This window comes from Lepidochelys kempii, chromosome 12 (genome assembly GCF_965140265.1).
Source record: "Lepidochelys kempii isolate rLepKem1 chromosome 12, rLepKem1.hap2, whole genome shotgun sequence".
NCBI classification, from domain to species: domain Eukaryota; kingdom Metazoa; phylum Chordata; order Testudines; family Cheloniidae; genus Lepidochelys; species Lepidochelys kempii.
In genome coordinates, this window is record NC_133267.1 from 40,663,705 (window position 1) to 40,685,219 (window position 21,515).

The 21,515-nt window shown below is 49.9% G+C and overlaps 1 protein-coding gene across 1 annotated transcript in view; it reads left to right on the top strand.

The window, feature by feature from the left end:
- Window positions 1-21,515, top strand: part of SNTB2 (syntrophin beta 2) — a 48,112-nt gene that overhangs the window by 16,235 nt on the left and 10,362 nt on the right. Inside the window, 3 exon segments of the mRNA XM_073308318.1 lie at window positions 10,726-10,939; window positions 17,480-17,690; window positions 21,031-21,173. Coding sequence (XP_073164419.1) covers window positions 10,726-10,939; window positions 17,480-17,690; window positions 21,031-21,173 — 568 coding nt within the window.

Consider the following 21,515-nt stretch of genomic DNA (forward strand, 5'->3'; position numbering starts at 1 on the left):
GCAGAGGAGGGAGTGATGACCAAGGGTTTGAGCTGGAAGGACGGGTGGGGCAGCGTGAGTGATGCTGAGGCAAACTCTTCCCAAATTTGAAGACCGCCTGGATGCTGGGGAATGCGAATGAGGAGTAGATAATGTGCTGTGGTGCTAAGCCGGGACACATGAAGGCTAATGGACTTGTCAGTGGTGCTCAGAGGGGCTGGGGTTCTGAGTTGGAGGATTCTTAATTCCTCTCAAGAGTTGGCATGGCTACTGCAAAACTCATTGCACAGAGCATTGCCAGTAAGTGACACGCCCCAAGGCCAGAGGTCTCCTTGTCTGTTGGTGTTCCTGTTACAAAACCCCATCTTTGAGACATTTGAAACTTGATCACTGTGAGTGAGACTGAAACTTGGGAAACAGGCTGAGACCAAAGAGGTGAAATAATCTATTCTATTAATTAGCTGCGCCAGTTTGGGATCGCTTCCTTTTCCTGAGCATGAAAAAACAATTGCTCTGCAAAGGAACTGAAGATGCTTGGCATGTTCTCCTGACATGCCCACTTCTGGCATTACTGCTAAAAGGCTGCCTCCTGCACCTGCGCAGGCAGACAGGGAAGTGGAAACTGAAAAGTCCTAGCACAGAGGTGGGCAAACTACAGCCCAGGATCAGGCCCTTGAGCTCCTGTTGGGAAGCGGGGTCAGGGGCTTGACCCGCTCCGCGTGTGCGGTGGCTCTGCGTGGCTCCCACAGCTCCCATTGGCTGGCAACCGCGACCAGTGGGATCTGCAGGGGGGGCACCGCCTGTCCGCACCTCTGCATAGGAGCCGGAGGGGGGGACGTGTCGCTGCTTCTGGGAGCTGCTTGAGGTAAGCACTGCCTGAAGTCTGCACCCCTGACCCCTTCCTTCACCCAGCCCTGATCCCCGTTTTGCCCTCTAAACCCTTTGGTCCCAGCCCAGAGACGACTCCTGCACCCCCAGCTGGAGCCCTCACCTTCCCCCCCCCCACCTGCACCTCAACGCCCTGCCTTATTCTGGAGCCCCCTCCCACACCCTGAACTTCTCATTTCTGCACCCCAGGGCCCGCACCCCAGGGCCCACACCCCCAGACGGAGCCCTCACCCCTTCCCACACTGCAACCCCCAATTTCATGAGGATTCATGGCCCACCATACAATTTCCATACCCAAATGTGGCCAAAAAAGTTTGCCCACCCCTGCCCTAGCATCTTAATGCTGTCGCTTCTCCTCCATGCTGGACAGCTCTGCTGCCTTAAGCAGTCCCATCAGGATGCTCCTTTAGCAGAGTGCATGATATCAAAAGCTTGTTCTTACCCTCTGAGAACATGCTACTATCCTCAGCGGAAAAAGGCAAAAACAAATTTGAAACCTAATGTGTAACGCTTCTAAGCATAAATTACAGGAGAGCCTGGTATTGGATCATTCTATATTGATTGTTACAGAGTTCCACCAAATGTCATAAGCCTAAATCGGAGGATCAGACAGTCTGGCTAATGTTTAGGTAGTTTAGAATCCCAACTAGTGGAATCAGCTGGCTGCACAGCCCTTGTGTAATCCCTCTACTATTTCTCTCTCAGCCCCTCTGCTAGCTTGTCATCACAACTCATTGTCTCTGCTTTCTGCATCCTGTCTTACCACGGAGCGTTGCACTCGCCTTGCTGCTGTTGGTTATGTTCTTATCTGACATGATTGGGTTAATTGCAGATGCCCATTTGGATCAGACCCAGACAAAAGTCAGATGCAAATAGCCACACAATTTTCACTTTTCATGATACAGAAGCTCAAGAAGTGTGGGTGCTGGTGCCACTAATGTAAGCTGGCGAGCCTTTGTCAGCAGCTCTTGTGCAGCTATTGGGGCTCCACGGGAACATGCGAAGCAGGCGATATGTGTTGGGTGCATTTGTGGCTTAGGTTACTTTGAGGGTCCACTGTAAGAGTTTTGACACTCATTTCTCCGTTTTGGGAAAATAACTATCAGAAACAAGAGAGTTCACAGAATTCTCTGTGTTGAATGAGGTGAGCAAGGAGTGCAGGTTTTGCTGTAATACTGATTTATCTCCTGTTTGTATTCTGGAGAGATTTAAAGGGGAGGCATCCCCAAAAATGTAGTGGGCAGATGCCCCCTTGTGGTCAAGACTGTGGGAAAGCCAGTCTCATTACTGAAACCCTGAACTTCTAAATAAAGCAAATTGTTCCGCCTCAGGGGCTCTGAATGCCTGAGCGTCCTGTTTTATGTTAGCAGTGCACATTGTCCACTGTGTGTGTGTGGTGTTGGAGCAGGATGGCATATTGTTTGGGTTTTAATGGTGCTTTCATGAATTGGGTTGCAAATATTTGATGTGGAGAGGACTAAGAAAGACTTTGAGGGCTTTTCAGATATTTTCCCCAAGCCGTAGACAGTTTCAGTTCATAGTGGGCTATAGCTAGTTTGCTTTTTTCTTCTCTGCTGACTTGTAGTTCATTAGTTACTGCCTTCAGCTTTGTTCCCCTTCTTCAAAGATGTATAACTAGGATTCACTGTCAACTGTCTGTTTTCAGGATCTGGGTTCCTCCAATTCTCTACCTGCGAACATGCCTTCCCGTGCTCCAGAGCTAGGACATTTAAAATAAGAATGCTGAGAAGTTTTCACTATTTCCTTGCCTTTTAGGTGGGCATGGGAGCATTAGATTTTTAACAGTGAAGGTCAATTTCATCATACATACACAGATCAGTAAAAAGAATATTCCCATCAATTACTGAAATTTCCACATAGGCAAAGTAAGAAAAATGCTGCTTGAAAACATTAAAGTTTGATTTAAGGATATTTACGTTGAGTATTTTGGCATGTGAGGTTGATGATGTATTTTAAGTTGAGGCTTTAATTTTTTGAATCTCAACATGTACTGTCATTAATTTCCCACTGCTGTGAAAATTAAAGTAGATAAAAATAAAAAATGCTTAAATATAATCATTGATGTTATCATTCAGTTATTGAAAAAAAATTGAATTCTGCCAAGCCTACTTGCATCAAAAACATCTGTGCCTTTCCAGAGCCCCTGAGGTCAATGGTTCATGCAGGGAGAGCCTCTCTGAAGGGCTGGGGAGAGCATGTGCAGAGCTACACAGATGAACTTGGCGTGTTAGGACCTGATCCTGCATCTATTGAAGTGTCAATAGGAGTTTTGCTGCTGACTTCAGTGAGCATAGGATTAGGTCCTCAATGAAGTCTTCCACAATGCAACTGTTAAACAGGAACCACTTCAGGAGTCTCCTCTTGTGACCGCTGCTAATGGCAGCTTCAGAGGAGCTGCCGTGTGAATGCTTGTGTTCTCAGTGTGGCTCATCTGACCACAAAAGTATGTTACAACTGACAGGGCTGTAGAAAGAAAAAACAAAAACGTGTTTGGCCCAGTACCAGTGAGGAGGCTAACACAAAACAACCCTGCCCTAAGTAGCTCTGGCCAGAACTCTTACACTGGGTGCCCAAAGCCACAGTATAAGCCACAGTAGGCACCCTGCTGACAGTGGGTCACTTGTCTGAGGGACTGAGCACCTATAGCTCCCACTTCAGTGGGCGTTTGCCATGCACGGAAAATCAGACCATTTTAGTAGGGTGCCTAATTTTGGGCACTTAAATGCAGCACAACATTTTCTAACTTAATTCAGGACTAGGTGTGTCCATCCTGCGGAGGCCAGATCAGTGCCTACTTAGGTGGATACATGCTATATGTCTGCTACATGAGGCAGCCTTCACCTATGTTGTAGTTAACATATTTAATGTTAAATGGTTGGCACTTTTAGTGGGTTATCCCTGAAAGGCCTTGCAGAGGTCTAAATGGCAAAAAACCCACCAAACTGCTTCTCCCAGATTCAGAAAGATCTCTGAATACTTCTACTTCTACTACTTCGGAAAAATCATGGAGCAGGTCCTCAAAGAATCAATCCTGAAGCACTTACATGAGAGGAAAGTGATCAGGAACAGTCAGCATGGATTCACCAAGGGAAGGTCATGCCTGACTAATCTAATCGCCTTCTATGATGAGATTACTGGTTCTGTGGATGAAGGGAAAGCAGTGGATGTATTATTTCTTGACTTTAGCAAAGCTTTTGACATGGTCTCCCACAGTATTCTTGTCAGCAAGTTAAAGAAGTATGGGCTGGATGAATGTACTATAAGGTGGGAGGAAAGTTGGCTAGATTGTCGGGCTCAACGGGTAGTGATCAATGGCTCCATGTCTAGTTGGCAGCTGGTGTCAAGTGGAATGCCCCTGGGGCTGGTTTTGTTCAATATCTTCATAAATGATCTGGAGGATGGTGTGGATTGCGCACTCAGCAAATTTGCGGATGATACTAAACTAGGAGGAGTGGTAGATACGCTGGAGGGCAGGGATAGGATACAGAGGGACCTAGACAAATTGGAGGATTGGGCCAAAAGAAATCTGATGAGGTTCAATAAGGATAAGTGCAGGGTCCTGCACTTGGGACGGAAGACCCCAATGCACCGCTACAGACTAGGGACCAAATGGCTAGGCAGCAGTTCTGCGGAAAAGGACCTAGGGGTGACAGTGGACGAGAAGCTGGATATGAGTCAGCAGTGTGCCCTTGTTGCCAAGAAGGCCAATGGCATTTTGGGATGTATAAATAGGGGCATAGCGAGCAGATCGAGGGATGTGATCGTTCCCCTCTATTCGACATTGGTGAGGCCTCATCTGGAGTACTGTGTCCAGTTTTGGGCCCCACTCTACAAGAAGGATGTGGATAAATTGGAGAGAGTCCAGCGAAGGGCAACAAAAATGATTAGGGGTCTGGAACACATGACTTATGAGGAGAGGCTGAGGGACCTGGGATTGTTTAGTCTGCGGAAGAGAAGAATGAGGGGGGATTTGATAGCTGCTTTCAACTACCTGAGAGGTGGTTCCAAAGAGGATGGTTCTAGACTATTCTCAGTGGTAGAAGAGGACAGGACAAGGAGTAATGGTCTCAAGTTGCAGTGGGGGAGGTTTAGGTTGGATATTAGGAAAAACTTTTCCACTAGGAGGGTGGTGAAACACTGGAATGCGTTACCTAGGGAGGTGGTAGAATCTCCTTCCTTAGAAGTTTTTAAGGTCAGGCTTGACAAAGCCCTGGCTGGGATGATTTAATTGGGGATTGGTCCTGTTTTGAGCAGGGGGTTGGACTAGATGACCTCCTGAGGTCCCTTCCAAGCCTGATATTCTATGATTGTATGATACTCTAAGTTTTGGGTCATCCCTTCACTGTCTCTGTTGGAGGATTTGGACAGGATCTTTGGAGGACGTTGTGACGTTATTGACATGAACTGTGACTATAGATCATTGTTGCAACCAAGGTCCTATAGTTGCATCAAATCTTGTACAAAGGAGGTCAAGTAAGGTGTCTATGGAAAGGTGGTAGTTTGCTGGTTATGATTATGCTGTTTGTGTGTGTGTGTATTGGCTATGTACTTGTATCTCAGTGTGTTTGATTCTAAGTAGCATCAGTGAAGCATTTGGTCAGCTTCTTGAGAAAGGACTATTCTGAATAAGTGCCCAATCAAGAAACACTCAGCTGACAATGGACTTTGGGAGATGCCAATCCACATCTGAGCTTTCCTGGGAATGTTCAAACTAACATGTAAACAATGGTGTTAGCCTGCAAAAAGCTGAATCATTCATGGACATGTGACTTGCCCAGGTGGACACAAACTCCATCTTGTTGCTGTGACTTTGCACAGAAGAACAAAGGGGTTTCTGCCCACAAGAGAGAGACTATAAAAGGCCCTGGAAGCCTCTCCATTTTGTCTTCAGCTGGCTCAAGAGAGAGCCTCCCCACCCCAAAGAGATGCCTGAAAGAAACTGGGACAAAACTGTAACTACAGGGGGGTGAGAGAGTGCTGGACTCAGGCCATAAACCACAACGTTGGTCTGAAAAGGATTGGGCTCAGACTAGGAAGGAGTCTAGTCTGTGAAAGAAGCTTATTGAAACATCTCTGAGGGTGAGATTTATCTGTATTCAGTTTCCTACTGTATTAGGCTTAGACTTGCGTGTTTTGTTTTGCTTCGTAACTTACTTTGTTCTGTCTATTATTACTTGGACCCACTTAAATCCTACTTTTTATACTTAATAAAATCACTTTTGCTGATTGATTAACCCAGAATAAGTAAGTAATACCTGGGGGAGCAAACAGCTGTGCATATCTCTCTATCAGTGTTGTAGAGGGTGGACAATTTATGAGTTTACTCTGTATAAGCTTTATACAGAGTAAAATGGATTCATTTGGGGTTTGGATCCCATTGGGAGCTGGGTGTCTGAGTGCTAGAGACAGGAGCACTTGCTAAGCCGTTTTCAGTTAAGTCTGCAGCTTTACGGGCCTGGGTCAGACCCTGGGTCTGTGTTGCAGCAGACTTGCGTGTCTGGCTCAATAAGGCAGGGTTCTGGAGGCCCAAGCTGGCAGAGAAAACTGGCTCAGAGGTAGTCTCAGCACATCAGGTGACAGTCCCAAGGGGGTCTCTGTAACCGAAGCCGTCAGACATCACACAAGACTGTAATAACCCAAGCTTCCTGCTTTGGTGAGTGGAACAGCATGAGGCTGTAAAAGTGAAGGGCTTCACCAGTGTTGACCACAACTTTGTCTTGTGTTGATGTGTCATACGTATTCTTATCAAAACAGGTTTTGCATTTAAAGCTAACAGAGAAGGAAGTATTATCTGTAGATAATGAATTGAGCTGATTTTTAAAGGACAGGGTGACCAGAAACAATTTTAAACTAGATCTCGTCCTCTTGAACCTCATTTGTACTCAAAGATTGGAAAAGGAAAAAGAGCTGTGTCGTCTCCCCCCCCCCCCCCCCCCGACCTCCTAGAGAAGTGACTCTGCTGTCAGAAAGTTGGCATAGTGTTTTCGAGCTCTGGTCCCAGGTGCTTAGCCAGTGACTTCCCCTTGTTCAGTGGCTTCACTTCCTTTAAAACTTCAATAGCAAATATACTGCTTGAATTTTTATTTAAATTATTTTAAATAGATCATTTTAAAATATTATAGTAAATTGAGGCCTTAATATAGGTTGTCATATTTTCAGATTTAATATTTAATTTTAAATAGGTTTATTTTACAAAGAAAAATCCAATTTAAATACATCCTTTTAAAAAAAAAAATCTGTTTTAATCCACCCTCGTTCATAGGGCTTTTTCCCCCTACATGTTTGGCAGGAGACTGGCCTTATCTGCACTAGAGGAAACTTGTGAATTTTTTTTCCCCTTGCACTGCTTCCCCCTTCCCTGGAGTTACCGACATTGGAAACCCTAATGTAGACAGCCTACCTGCTGCTAGTTCATTTTTCAACACTCTGTCATCCATGCCTGCGGGGAGCAAGTCTAACCGATTTGCTAGCACTGGTTCTTCCGGACTGACATTAGCAATATTGAGGAATCTTTCCAAAATGTCCTTAGTGTAGGCAAGGCTAGTGGTGAGTCTGTTAGCCTACTGTGGAAATGCTCCTTCTCAGCTGTACTTCAGTCATGTCTTCTGTGGGGAGGTGATCTGGTTAGGGGGAAATGTACAAATGGCTCCCCCTTCTCCTTCCTACTGCTGACACCAGAGAAGCCTTTGGAGCTGTGCCAACTTGGCTAGAAAATCCCCAAAGATGACAGAATCCTGGCAGCTGTGAACAGCAGATCCTAGGCTAGTGGTGAAGTGTCAAAAGCTTTGGAAACTTGGGTAGCGTCGTCCTTCCGCAGTCATGGCTACAGATGAGATCCAGGATGGGATGGCAGCTGACCCCTTGGTCACATCCATTGTGCTGGTTTATATTCTCTTTCCTGCTTTAGTTCCGTTCCTTGTGCTGCCGGTAACTAGAGATGAGCTGTCCGGTCCCTCCACCCTTCTAAGGACACGACTCATAGGTTGGAGGTAGTGTGCATTTGAACTTCATATGAAGAGCTCTTGTTTTGAATGCGGAGGAGTTTCTCCAGGTCTGAAAAGTCTTCACTGCCCTTAGTAGTGGTAATAGTCTGAACCAGGAGGGACTGGTTGCTCCCCTTCCCTCTTTGAACAACTCATGGTGGGTCTCTGTTGTTTCACTACAGTAGGGCTAAAACAGCAGATGTCAATCAACCAGCTATTAACCTCTTGCTCTTTGAGTGCAATTGTCTGACTGGGAGCGGAAGGAGAAAGGAGGCTATGCCTGCTGTGGAGATTCTGCCTCAGGCTGTTCTGAAGCTTCAAATTGCCCAGAAATGAAGTCCCAATCCACACATCTGAGTCTTTGCGGGGCAGCATGTTTTATCCTCATTCTTCTCTGCGCCGTTCACTGTTGGCACCATTGGAGCCAGCTCGCCCTTGGAATCATAGACCCTTCCTCCTTGTCTTGTAATCAGTAACGAGATTACTCTAGGGCAGTCGTGCAATATTCTTCTAGAGGGAGCACGTGCAAGGGAAAGAACCTTCCACCACTGTAACATGGTGCAGAATGCATTGCAGAGAAGAGCTGGACTGGATAGGCAACTGTCAGCAATGTGGAACAATTCCCTAATCGGTGTGGTAACTCTGGGCGTTCTGTTTTTTGCTGACAATAGTGCACACTGTTTTCCACCTTTTTAGTAGCTTTGGCAAGTTCCTCTTTCTGACCAGGGATAAAGGATAAAGAGCATGTTCCCTGCACGGTCATTGGCTGATTTGGCAGAGCTGTCTGAGCCCTTGGTGGCACAGGCTCCCACGCCAACGGGATTTGATTCAGATTTCCTGCTTAATGAAGCTGTTGAGATTGTGAAGGTTTTTTGTGGAGTCTTTGATCGTCCAGCCAAATTCTACATCTTGGTGTGCTCTGGGCAGGTGCCAGGGGCTTCTCTCGGTCAGCTCCTCTGTTTAATTAGACCACATCCCAGCTGAAGCTGCAAGGCTTAGCTCTTCGTAGCCAGGGGTGGGGGGTGGTTAGCTGGCCATCCTCAAGGAGCAGGTTTAGAAGACTCCTGCCTGAAACTGGTTTGTTCAGGCTTGAGCCTGAAGTCTGATGCTGAGAAGGGAGGGATGGCCAGAGAACTGGAGCAGGGCAACATAAATAGGTACAGTCAGCTTGGGAAGGGACTGGAATTTTGCCCCAAGGTCCACGCCCATGTAGGCCAGTTTGGGGTGTCTTCTGGAAGCTGCATTTACAGAGTTTGGATTGGATGTTGGTTGAGAACTGCTGGGAATTGCTGACCCACTCCTGAAGGATTGAAGAGCATGAATGCAGGATTGATGGAGTGCTAATTGTGTTGTAGAAGGAAATTAGTGGTTTCTGGGAACCAGCTGACGAAAGCTTTGTGGCTGTAATAAATAACCATCATTGCACTTACTCAGCCCAGCCAGGATGGTGGCTTAGCGCACAGAAGGCCAGGGCAGAGAGAGCCTTCCCGCTTCATTGAGCCTAGTCATGGAAATGCAATGCTGAAGTTGAGGGGAAGGTGGGTCTGTGCTGCTCTTTCCCGTGCGTTAGCTGATCTGGAGGGGAGGCACTAGAGGGGACCGTCTCAGTTGTACCTGTGGAATAGCTAATTATATAGCGTGCTGTGTTTTATGGAACAGTCTGCCTTGTATGGTGGCTAAATCCAGATCAATCGTTGCATTAGTCTATGTAGCGCAGTACAATCTGCTACCCCACTTAAACTGTGTGTATGTATATGAACGCTTAGTTTGTGGCAAGCAGGTGTAAAGCAAACTTGTGCTAGCCTGCCAAGCACTTACGGTCCATCTGGACCGTGCTGCAATGCACTCAGAATTCCCTAGTGCACTTTGATTGACCCTGTTTTAAAGGAGGCACATCAAAGTGCACTCGGGAACTTTTAGTGCGTGGCAGGGTAGTGCAGGGTACATTTGTACCCTGGCTTGCCACAAACTGTGTTCATAGACTAAACATAGGTTTGCTAACTTGGTAATATATAATAGAGTGAGTTGGGGACCATATTGGCCTGAACCATGAATTTCCTGTGGTTTTAAAAATCTAAACCACTTCATTGTTTAAATGCTGTATCATTTGCTGAACCCAGTTTCAGAGAGTATCCTACACGGTATAAGGGGAATGCTAGTGTAGTCATTGGCAGCCCCACTGCTGCAGAGCCTGCATTTGCTTTGGGAAGCACATCCAGAGGTTCAGATACTTATCCAAAATTTCTGCAGCTGTAAACTTTCCGTGCCCCAGCTCCCCATCCCCACTGCTTGGTTATAGGAAGGGAGGGGAACAGCTTGATCTTAACCCTTCCCTCTGCAAAGCCCTGGTCACATTTTCCAGCGGGCTAACGGGCCTGCTTCCATTTCTTGTGCAGCTGGCATGCAGATAGACCATTCTCCCCAGATTCCCAGAGCACCCCAGTGCGCGCCCCCTGCCCCAACCTACAGAGGAGAGGGGCAAAAGCTTGCACGCATCCGTATGAGGGGCTAGCTGGGCAGGTTCACTCACCTGTCCTCTCTGGAAGGTGGGAGCAACTAACTCTAAGTCTAAGCTAGATCCCTAGCAGCCGACTTCTGGTCCTCACAGTAGACTATGGTCTGAGGCCTGCTTAGTGTGCCCCCCCCCGCCCCCACCCCCGGCGCGGCAGGCACTGCCCTCACAGTGAGTGTAGATCATTGCTCCCTGCTGGTGGGGGAGTCAGCACACTGCCCTGGGCTGCACAGATCCTCAGGTGCTGCCTTACCTTTCTGTGCAGGTGCATTCAGTGTTTTGTGCACCCCTCCTGAGGTGGCCCAGGTGCTAACACTCTCCTCTCCCACCTCCTGTTCTTAGTGAAGTTCATGCGGGAAGTGACTCCCTACATTAAGAAGCCATCGCTGGTGTCAGACCTCCCGTGGGATGGGGCAGCTCCCCAGTCACCGAGCCTGAGTGGCAGTGAGGACTCCGGCTCACCGAAGCACTACAGTGGCACCAAAGACAGGAAGGTGATCCCTCTGAAAATGTGCTTCGCTGCTAGGAACTTGAGCATGCCGGATCTGGAGAACAGGTGAGCTGGAGCCTAGGGAGACAGAGGCTTTGGGGCGTAGCAGGCTGCTCTGGGCCGATCTGCCTGGCATTTTGGGTGCAGGGAGGAGTGCTGACACATGCTGGCAGGACATGCAAGGTGAGAAATAATCCCTTTTTTCCTGCTTTGTAATGTGTAAAGGAGTCTGGGAGGCTTTGAAAAAGCTGCTTTTTCTGCTTGGCTTCTATTCGGAAGTCAGGAATGTGGAGCCTCATGTGTCTGTTTTCCTGGAGGGCTCTTGGGAGGCCAGTGTCCCAGGCCCTAGTTATGGGGGTAGGAGTGTCTGAGTCTTTGAGAGCTTTTCTCCCTGGTGCCCATAGGAGCTGGAGTTAAATGGGTGCTTACAAAGACAAACAGGGTTTCAAAGCCCCCCCCCTCCCCCCCGCAATCCCTTGTGATGCCAAAGTCCTGTTTAGGGTGACCAGATGTCCCTATTTTATAGGGATAGTCCCGATATTTGGGGCTTTGCCTTATATAGGTGCCTATTACCCCCACCCCCGTCCTGATTTCTTCACCCTTGCTATCTGGTCACCCTAGTCTTGCTAGATCTATTGGTTCTGAATCCTCCAGCAAACAAAGGCAGATATGAGACACCTGCATTCCTGATGCAAAACCAACCAGGAAAAACACACCAGACTTTGGCTGTACATCAAGAAAGGGCACAGATGTTTCTCTTCCCTTGTAGGTCCCCTTACATGCGCGAGATCCAATGGCATGGGTTTTTTCCTTCAGGCAGCTGGGGGGAGTTGTTCTGCTCATCCCTGTGATGAACAGGTGGGAGTCAGGTGTGCGCTGGGTCCCCCAGCAGTGCGAATGCCCTTGCAGCTGGCCTTGTGGCAGCAGCCATGGGGCTTTCTACAAGAAAGGTTGACACTGCTTGAGCGAGCTGGGTAGCTGGTGGCCTGACTGGTGCTTGCTGACATTCGAGGTGGTAACCCTGCCGCTGGTTCAGTCTCGGCCAGGTCACTTCACCTCAACGGGGCTGATCCTGCCTGGCTAGAAGATGGAGCTCAGAGTCAGGAGACCTGTGTTCTGACACTGCCTGCAGCTCAGGGTTCTCTGACCTAGCACGGGCGTGTCACTTCCCTGGGGCAGTTCTTACCATACTGCGCTCACAGGGTGATGTGAGGGTTAACCAGCCTGGTTTTGGAGAGCTGAGCTCCTCAGCTGGAAGGTGTTATAAAGGGGTCATTATTTTGCACAAGTTTCAGCAGGATCTGGCAGCGTTGACTTCCTGCCCCAAAGCGTTCAGTGTGGAGCCTGCATTCCACCCCAGAAGTAGCTATTTCATAGGTGGGTGTGGTTATTCCTTATCTGCCATAGAGGGGGTTGGGAGCCTTAACTAGTGCACATGACCCAAGTTTATTGCTCTGCCTGGGTCGAAGGTGATGTATAAGTGCCAGGCTCCTCCTTTGGCTGTATTAGTTTGCACCCAGGGTCCTGAACACAGTTAGGGCTCCTTTGTGCCAGATGCTGTACACCCACAGGGATGCCTGTGGAGCTAAATGACCCAGCGCCTAACCTACACGGGGCAGGAAGGTGAGGGGAGCAGCAAGGTCCATGGCCACAGGGGCCGTCTGTGCAGATAGATGCTGCAGACCCCGCTGCCACTCGTTCTACGGTCAGAGCAGAGATGAGTCTGGAGAAGGAGGATTGTGGTCCATCTTCCGGGCATCTAGTTCAGCTGTCTCTGCTTGCAGCCAGGTTACATGTAACGCCTGTTTGTTTAGCGTCTGGGTTGGCAGACAAAGTGTCCTCTCCTGGTGCCTTTTGGGAGGTGCAGGCAGGCTGACTGGGTGTCCACAGGATGTTTGGCTAATCTGCGTGTTGAACTCTCTCCATGGAGAAGATACCTGGCCTTGTGCCACACGCACACTCCAGCGGAAATGGCAGTTCCTCTGCTGGTCTGTGTGCCTGGGATCGGCTCTGGAGACGATGCTCAGGCTTCAGCTAAGCAGCAGGAGATGGACTAGAGGAGACTTAGGGTGGGAATAGCTGCTCCTGAGGCCAGTCTCCTGATTCACTCATCAAATTATAACTGCAGCTTGCAGGAAATTCTCAGTGGTTTGGCTGCCAGCCAGGTCTCTCCACTCAGCGCCCCTCCTCCCCCCAAGCCCCAGCGAGAGCTGGCTGGCTGCTGCGTGGGACAGGCAGTGTTTGTATTTTGCTGTCCTCCTGGGGTAGAAGGCTCCAGCTCAGGGAAGGATGCAAACTCCCACATCTGAATTGCCTTGCTGGCAGTTCAACCTTCTTCTAAAACAGAGTTCAGATGGATTGGGCTGAATCTCACCCAGGCCTTCCCCTGCTCTGGTAGTGCCTGTCTGCCCTGTCAGGTGGGGGCAGTATTGCGTGTAGTCCTGCCAGTGAGTGGTGGCCAGGGGCAGTTAGATGCTATTATTGATCCCGTTTGTGGGGGGGGGGGGGCAGGTGGGGGGGGGAAATCTTGGTTGTGTGTGTTTTTCATTCTCTGCTCTTGGCACCTCTTCTTTGTATCTGTCATAGAATATAGAATATCAGGGTTGGAAGGGACCTCAGGAGGTCATCTAGTCCAACCCCTGCTCAAAGCAGGACCAACCCCCAATTTTTGCCCCAGATCCCTAAACGGCCCCCTCAAGGATTGAATTCACAACCCTGGGTTTAGCAGGCCAATGCTCAAACCACTGAGCTATCCCTCCCCCCCGTGGGGATACAAGTGGCTGTATCCTAGGTCCAGCCGGGGCAGAGTTGGAATGTCACACCTAGCCCATGGTCCCAAAGCAGCTGCACCTTCCTGTTTTAAAAGAGAGTTAAGTACTGGCATATACACAGGATTGTCATCAGGATTCAGAGTTAACCTGTTGAACTGGCCCTTGGACCTGTGGTTCATTCCTGCAGATTGTGTTGGGTGCATTTGGAAGGATTTCCTCAACCACCTGGACTTTGTTAAAAGGAAGGTTAAACTCTGTAGAAACGGATGAGGCCTCTGGAGCCAGGTTGGCGTGGCCTGTGTGAGCGAGCTCAGGCCTCGACGCAGGGCACATGAGCATTATTGGTTGGCAGTACTGGCTAAGCAGCGGTGTCCCAAACTGGGCTCTGCTGCAGGAAACTTGCTGCTTGGAACTTGCTTCTCCTCTCAGCGAGTTGCTGAGCATGTGAACTGATTCCCCATTTGCCCAGGAGGTGGCTGGGCCCTGCCATGCAGAGTGGGGTTGCATTGCTGTGCTCTGAGTTGGGTTTGTCATTAGAGGGAGGAAATGACATGAATCACTTCCCCTTGTTCTCGCTGTATCTGTCATTACCTATGCAAAGCCCTCCCCTGGGTGCTAGGGACCAGGGAAATGCTGACAGGCTCTCACTGATGGGGAAGTTGCTATAGCTAGAAAGCTCTGAATCTTCAGGGGATTGCGCTGCCCCACGTACATTGCTGCAGGGCTGATTACCTGCTCCTCTGGGCCTGACGCTTATTGCAGGACCAGTTTCCAGGGTGGTGTCCCTTCACTGTCCCATGCTCCCCACACATCCCTGCTGGGAGGCTGCCTCCCACTCAGCACTTGGGAACAGTTGTGGCTAAGCCATAGGGTTTTGCAGCATGCAGGCTGCCTTTTGCAGTGCTCCCACGAGAAGATCTTGGCCAGAAATCGTTTGACATGGTACATTTGCCCCACCAGAGTCTCTGTCCTGGCACAGAGTTGGTTCACGATGGGAATGACTAAGGTTTCCGGCTGGCGCATCCCTTTTTGAACAGGGCAGAATCTCCCTCGCAGACTCCTCTTAAACCATCTCTTCCAAGTCTTCTGCCCCTTTGCTATAAGCTGCACAACTTGGCGCGCTTTTGCGTTGGTGGGTGGACGTGTGAAAGAGCCGTAATGCCTTCAGTACTAACATGACAGGGGGCCAGGAAAATAGCATCTTTTTAGAATGCCTATGGAATTACATTGCCGGAAATGTACATGGGCGAGTAAGAGCTAACTGCTCGTATGTCCTGAACTCAGAACAGTATTTGCTCTCAACTGAGAGAGCCCGCTTCCACAGAGCAATACGCACTCACGAGGCTAACATGTCTGGTGTAAGGTGAAACACCCTTTCCGGGGCTGCTGGAGTTCGTGCCAGCATAGGTGCTTGTGCAGACTCGGCATTTTCAGCATGCCCTAATGCTGGGGGGTTTTCATGGGGCTGAGCTAGCCAAGGCCCCTTGGCACTGGCACCAGTGCCAAGAATGGGAGTGGAATACTGTAGCTGGGAGAGAATGCAGTTTCAGTGTAAATAACAGTGGCCAAGAGCTTCATGATGGCTTTGTCTGTCCTTGGAGAGCCAGCAAGCAACCCAGTCTGCATAGCTGTGGAAAACCAAGTGAGCTCTCAGACATGCACACTGCTGACCTGCGGGGCTCGATGATCTGTGCTGAAATGCCTCCCCTGTAGCTTCTGTGTGGGATGAGGAGCGTAGTCCAAGGGTACACTGCGCTTCAATCAAAAACCCATGGCACAAAATCCTAGACCCTGGGGCAATTGACTCTGGCTCATGGGGCTCAGACTATGGCACTAAGAATTGCAGTGTAGACACTTTTCAGAGTAGCAGCCATGTTAGTCTGTATTCCCAAAAAAAAAAGGAGTACTTGTGGCACCTTAGAGACTAACCAATTTATTTGAGCGTAAGCTTTCGTGAGCTACAGCATCTGATGAAGTGAGCTCACGAAAGCTTACGCTCAAATAAATTGGTTAGTCTCTAAGGTGCCACAAGTACTCTTGTTCTTTCTGTGTAGACACTGAGACCCCATGTGGTGAGAGGGTCTCAGAGCCTAACCTCAGGCCTGAGCCCAAACATCTACACGGCAATTTTTAGCCCCACGAGCCCGAGTCAGCTGACCTGGACCATCCATGGCTGTGCCACAGGACTTTTATTGCAGTGTCTGTATACTCCAAGTGTCTGGATCTGCTGTGCTGCTTCTCTGTCCTTGCGAGACTGAATTTCTAGCACTGGAGCGTTCGCAAAAGCTACAGCCTGGTACCAAGAAAGCACTAAAAGTAGCAGCAGTTCACAAGGGGCTAGCACCATGGCAATCTTTGCTGAGATCTTGGGCTCCCTGATACCATTCGCAATTCACCGTGTAGTGCTGCTGGTTACTAAGCCAGTCTGTACCCCCGGGTTCCCAGGCAAGCAGCACACTGGCAAGTAGAATTTTGCAGCTAGACTCAAGCGCAAAGTCCCTCTATCTCCCAGAACTTGACAAGGAGGTGAGCCTCTGAGGATGGCTGAGGAGCTGTATGACCAGAGGTCTCAGCTGTGCTCTGGACCTAGACAAAGGCAGCACCAATGCCCTGTCTAGGGTCCTGCAGCACAGACAAGTGGGAAGGGCAGAGCGTTGTCCTGGGGTTCCCATCGGGATCAGAGAGAACTGCATGTAGCCTGTGTTTGGAGAATGCAAATCCAATTACACAACCCCCACTCATCCAGGTGGAAATAAGCTGCCGCTGCAAAAGGCTTTTGTCATGCTGTATCTGCTGCCTCTCCAGAGTTCTGCAGCAAGATTTCTGCACTGACTTTGCACGCTGGTGGCTTCTCGCGAGGAGCGGTGCAAACGCTCCTGTCTCAAGCTAGCCATCCCCAATGTACTTTTAAGCACACTGACTCGTTTCTATGTGTTCTGTGGTCTCACGCCTGCTTCTCTGTTGTGTTAAGAGGATAGTAGGCAGCTTGCCTTTGAGTGGCATTTGTGCAACTTCCACTCCACTTAACAGCCAGTCTCAGACGTTTTGCGGTTACAATCTCATCCCTGTAGCTGCTTGTCACCAGGTGATTGCCCCCTAGGTCCAGCTGGGCTGCTGGAGGGAAGAGATGCCAGCTCGTCCTTTGGTCTCTGTCTCTCTAATAGCCTATGCCTGAGCAATCGGGTGAGAAGCTTGGTAGGGATCTGGGCTGGGCACCCCCCCTCCTGAGCTGCCGCAAGAGGGTTTCTGCAGAACCTGGGTGCCCTTGCTGCCCCCATAACTCTCTAAGCAGCCGGCAAGCACTGGGCGAGTGCTCGCTTACTTCCTGGGCGCTCAGATGTTGCATCAGCCCCTGGCAGGGTTGCCTGACAGCTGAGGTTAGAAAGCTCTGTAATCTTTTAATCAGTAGCACAGCTTTTCAGTCATCTGATGGAGAGGATGATTCACAAGGTATCCCCCTGCCCTAGCAGAGCAGGGATGATCACCGCCTCCAGGGCTCTGGGTCTCATAAGCACCTGGACAGATGAGTTTCCAGACAGTGCTCTGTCATGCAGCACTGGAATTCCATCCTGCCATGGAGCCAACTTTGCCCTACGCGCCGTCTGTGGTGAAGTCTGTGTGAGCGCTGCCTGGGCTGCTTGTAGCTGACCCCAGCCAGGGGCTCTCCCTAGCAGACACCAAAGGGCTGAGGGTTCATTTGAGCGTTTCATGTGTACTTTTCTTGGGGAGCCAAACCCCACTGATGTAGGGAATGTCTGCTGCAGGGCTTCTGTGTTCCCCCTCTGCCTTAGCCCTGGCTGCACTTCTCAGCCTAGCTCTCTCTCTTTCTATTCAGGTTGATAGAGTTGCACTCACCGGACAGCAGAAACACCCTGGTCCTGCGGTGCAAAGATACAGCAACAGCACATTCCTGGTTCACGGCCATCCACACAAACATCCTGGCCCTCCTCCCTCAGGTGCTGGCCGAACTCAATGCCATGCTAGGTGCCAACAATGCCACAGGAAGTAGCAAGGAGGTCAAGCACATTGCTTGGCTGGCGGAACAGGTATGCTGGGATGGAGGGCCCCGATGTCTTGACCTTATTTGGGTAGAACTCATTTTTACAGGTGTGGCAGTGCAGTCTAGCACTCTGCTTAAAGTGTAGCCGTGAAGAGATTCGTTTTCATTGGCAGGCCTGGGAACCGGTCAGCACTGCAGAGATTACAGCGCTTTGGTAGTGGCTCGTGTGTTTTCTGTTCTCCTTTCTCCACTTACTACTGTGAGCCAAGAAGCCAGCTCAGTAATGGAATCCAGTGGCAGCTGGAGCTGTGTTAGAGACCTGTCCAGGGAGGGGTTTGTACCAATCCAGTTTTGGAAATGTAACTTCTACCTAAAACCATCCTGATCCACTTAATGTTTCAGAGCCAGCTTTCATCCCGGTAACCCTCCTCTCCTCTGGAGGTGTGGCCCCACTGCCCACCCTGCAGGGGCATGTGCTGTAGTAGTGTTTGCGTGTTGTAGGCGGGGCTGTAACCTCCTCACAGGCTTCCCATCCCTGTTGTGTGCAGGGTTTGTCTGTTCTGACTCTCAGAAGCCTGAGCTCGTTCCTAGCAGCACTAGGATGGTGCTTCAGTCAGCAGCTTTGCATGCACACAGGGCTCCAGGGTTTCTCATCTGAGTGTCTGTCCTCTCTCCTTCCCTCAATAATTCATTTCCCCTTTGGTCAAAACCTCACCTGATGCTCTTCCCCTTTATTTAAAGGCGCTAGGTGTATGCAGTTGTCTTACTGGCCTCTGTGTGCAATAAAACACCTCCCTTCTGGGTGGGAGTTCATGTTCCACGTGCCAGTTTCACACTTGACCCTAGGCTAGCAAAACTCCCTAGCTTCTGATGCTTGGCGATCTGCGCACCATTGTGCATGCACCCCTTGGGTAACCAGACTGGCAGGAAAGGGTTGGCAATGCCATAATCTTGATGGGGGTGAAGAATGGTTAAAGCGGAGACCCAGGGCCTGTGCACAGTCCTGTCACTGAGTCACGTGGCTGTGGCAAATCGACCACCCTGCCCATCTAGTAATGGGGTTGAGAACCCTCCTTGGAGCTAGGGGAAGTAACTTGCTTATACTGAAGTGCTTTGAGATCCTTGGGTACAAGATGCTATGCAAAGCAAAGCATTGTTGTGAGTAGGAAGACCTGGTAAAGCAGAGGTCATTCCTCACAGGCCCGTGGGAGGGACAGTTTGGGTTCAATGAAAATCTCTGACCCAGCAGTCTTGTGAAGTCCATGGACTTTTCCTGAGGTCCTGTACCTGATGCTCAGCTGGGCTCCCAGCTACATTGCTGTGCAATTGGGCCCTGAAACTAATGTAGGCAAGGCTATGTGAGAGAACCAATGTGAACATGACACTCCCTCACATTTCACTGAGCCTTCCCGGGGCTGTGTTCAGTTTCCAGTTAAAGATGTTAAACCAGCTCCAAGCTTCCTAGATCCTCTTCAGAGTGGCCTGGAGCCTTTGTTCCTGCAGATACGAGGAGACAAAGGTGTGTCTGTGGGGGTGGAATGTCCTGTGTATTTAAGCCAGTCACTTGATGTCAGCTGTTGGATGTGTGGGCTAGTGGCTAAAGCACATGACCAAGAGTTAGGTCTGGAATCTGTTCCGGGGTCTACCACAGACTATGGCTTTGGGCAAGTCAGTCACACTCTGCCTCCACTTCCCAGTCTAACATAGGAGTCATGTTGACCTAACTTCAAGGGTTTGCAAAGGTTAATTTCTATTGTAAATATTATGAAGCAATGCACTCCTCCTGTGTGCAGTATGAAAACCACAACCTTGCAGAGTTAAAGGGCTGTATGTTGTGCAACAGTGCAGAAAACCCAGCAACGGGAACAGTCTCCCTCAAGGTATTCAGGCAGGTGAGCGTTTTAACAGCTAAAGGAAGGTAGGCCTATCTCCACACGGGGCAGAGCACGATTCCAGTGGGATGATCCCCACAGGCCAGTGGGACTGTGTCCTTTGAAGTGTTGCTGTGACAACAAGGAATTAGTTGTAACATCAGGTCAGGGTCCATTGTGCTCCACTGTCCCACTGCTGCAGGAGGCTCTGTGGCTGCCCGTGGTCCCCATGCCTGGAACGTTGGGATGGCTTTAGCAGAGGAGTCTGTGCCTCCAGAAGCATTTGTGAAGCACTTTGCGTTCCACCCCAGGAGCCTAGAGAGGGCTGGCCAGGTTCACAGCAAGCTGGGCTTATACCCTTCTGGGCTGTGCTCCTGTCCTGTTCCCTGCCCCCATGTGATGGGGCATAGTCTGAGTGAGAGGAAGCCAGCACTTACCCTGCGTGGCTTTCTGCTAGGGTGGTGAATCCCATTGATAGGCCTGGGCTCTCCCAGTTGCTGTGTGATCGGGACTGACTGACAGCATCTAGCAGTGCCCCCAGGCAGGGATGTGCATGGCAGGTTCTGAGTGTCAGTCTGATGCCCACGCAGCATGAGCCCTCGACCATGGGATTTGCCCAGTCACCGAGGAGTTAGAACTATAGTCCCAGACTTGCCCTTATGTGAATTTGCTGATCCCAAAGTTGTAGTTTATCCTTGACCTCGTAAGTGTTTTCTTGGCCTGATAAGAGCTGGACTGCAGTTGTCCTTGGCATGGGATCTCCCGGGTGACTGGGCCCATTAGTGCCTTGCTGGCATTCCTCAGATGACGAGTTAATACATTCCCACAGCATAGTAATAAAGAGCCCACTTGACCCAGGGTCAGATTAGACTCTTTGGTGCCTGCTCCTTAGGGTGCAAGTACGGTTATTAGTTATTAGTACGGCGCAGGTTATTAGTACGGTGGAACAGCATGCTGCTTGCTTCAGACAGGGCTTGGCTCTGGGCATGAAAGGAAATCCACTCTCATTAGTTTTCCAGCTTATTTTTCACCCTAGTGCTGTTGATCTCTCTGAGCAGATCGCCTCACCCAGGGAGGGAGGTGAGTACAAGTGTCCTGGATTGATTCCACATGGGGTCAGACAAGAGCACTACAACACATTGCCTGAACCCAGTGTGCCCCACGGAGAGGGGAAGGTGCTGGGCTCTGCTGCTGGGAGGGATGGAGGGAGGGAGGGAGAGAGGCAGGAACTGAGAGTAGAAAAACTCCAAACCCAGTTCACTACTCCCTTCCTTAGTCTGCATCGCCCTGTCTGCTCTGTTACTCAGGCTTCTCTCCCCTCTGCCACTGGCACATTGTAAATGCTTTAACAGATGCACTAATCAGGAATGTCCTTTGGCCCCAAACTGCAGATCTTAGATACTCCCAAATGAGGATGCCATAGGGATGCCCCCTATGGCAGCACTCACTGCTTCCTGGACTGCAGCTCTCTTGACTTCTTGACAGCTTCTTGACAGCTCTCTTGACTTCTTGCAGGCTAGACTAGATGGAGGAAGGCAGCAGTGGCGGCCCATCCTCATGGCTATGACGGAGAAGGACTTGCTGCTCTATGATTGCATGCCCTGGACAAGAGACGCATGGGCATCACCTTGCCACAGCTACCCTCTTGTTGCTACCAGGTAGGATCAAAGCTTCCAAGTTGACTGGGGGGACATTTCTTTGATGAACGAAACCCTGCCCTGTACAGTGAAAGCCTTTCCCACTTAGCGCTTTTCACCTACCAGGCTCCAAGCGCTTTGTAAAGCTGCAGCGTTTCAGGGGAAATTGAGGCCCAGAGTTGGGACGTGACTTCCCCAGTGTCATGCAGTGAGTCTGACTGCCAGGATCAGACCTCTGGCCTCTGCCCAGTCTTCAGTCCACTAAACCACAGCTGCCTCAGCCCACAGCTCCAGACAGGGCATTAACTGGAATAACATGGCTTGGGTCCTTCCTTGTGTGCTGCTGATAGGCCTCTCAACAGC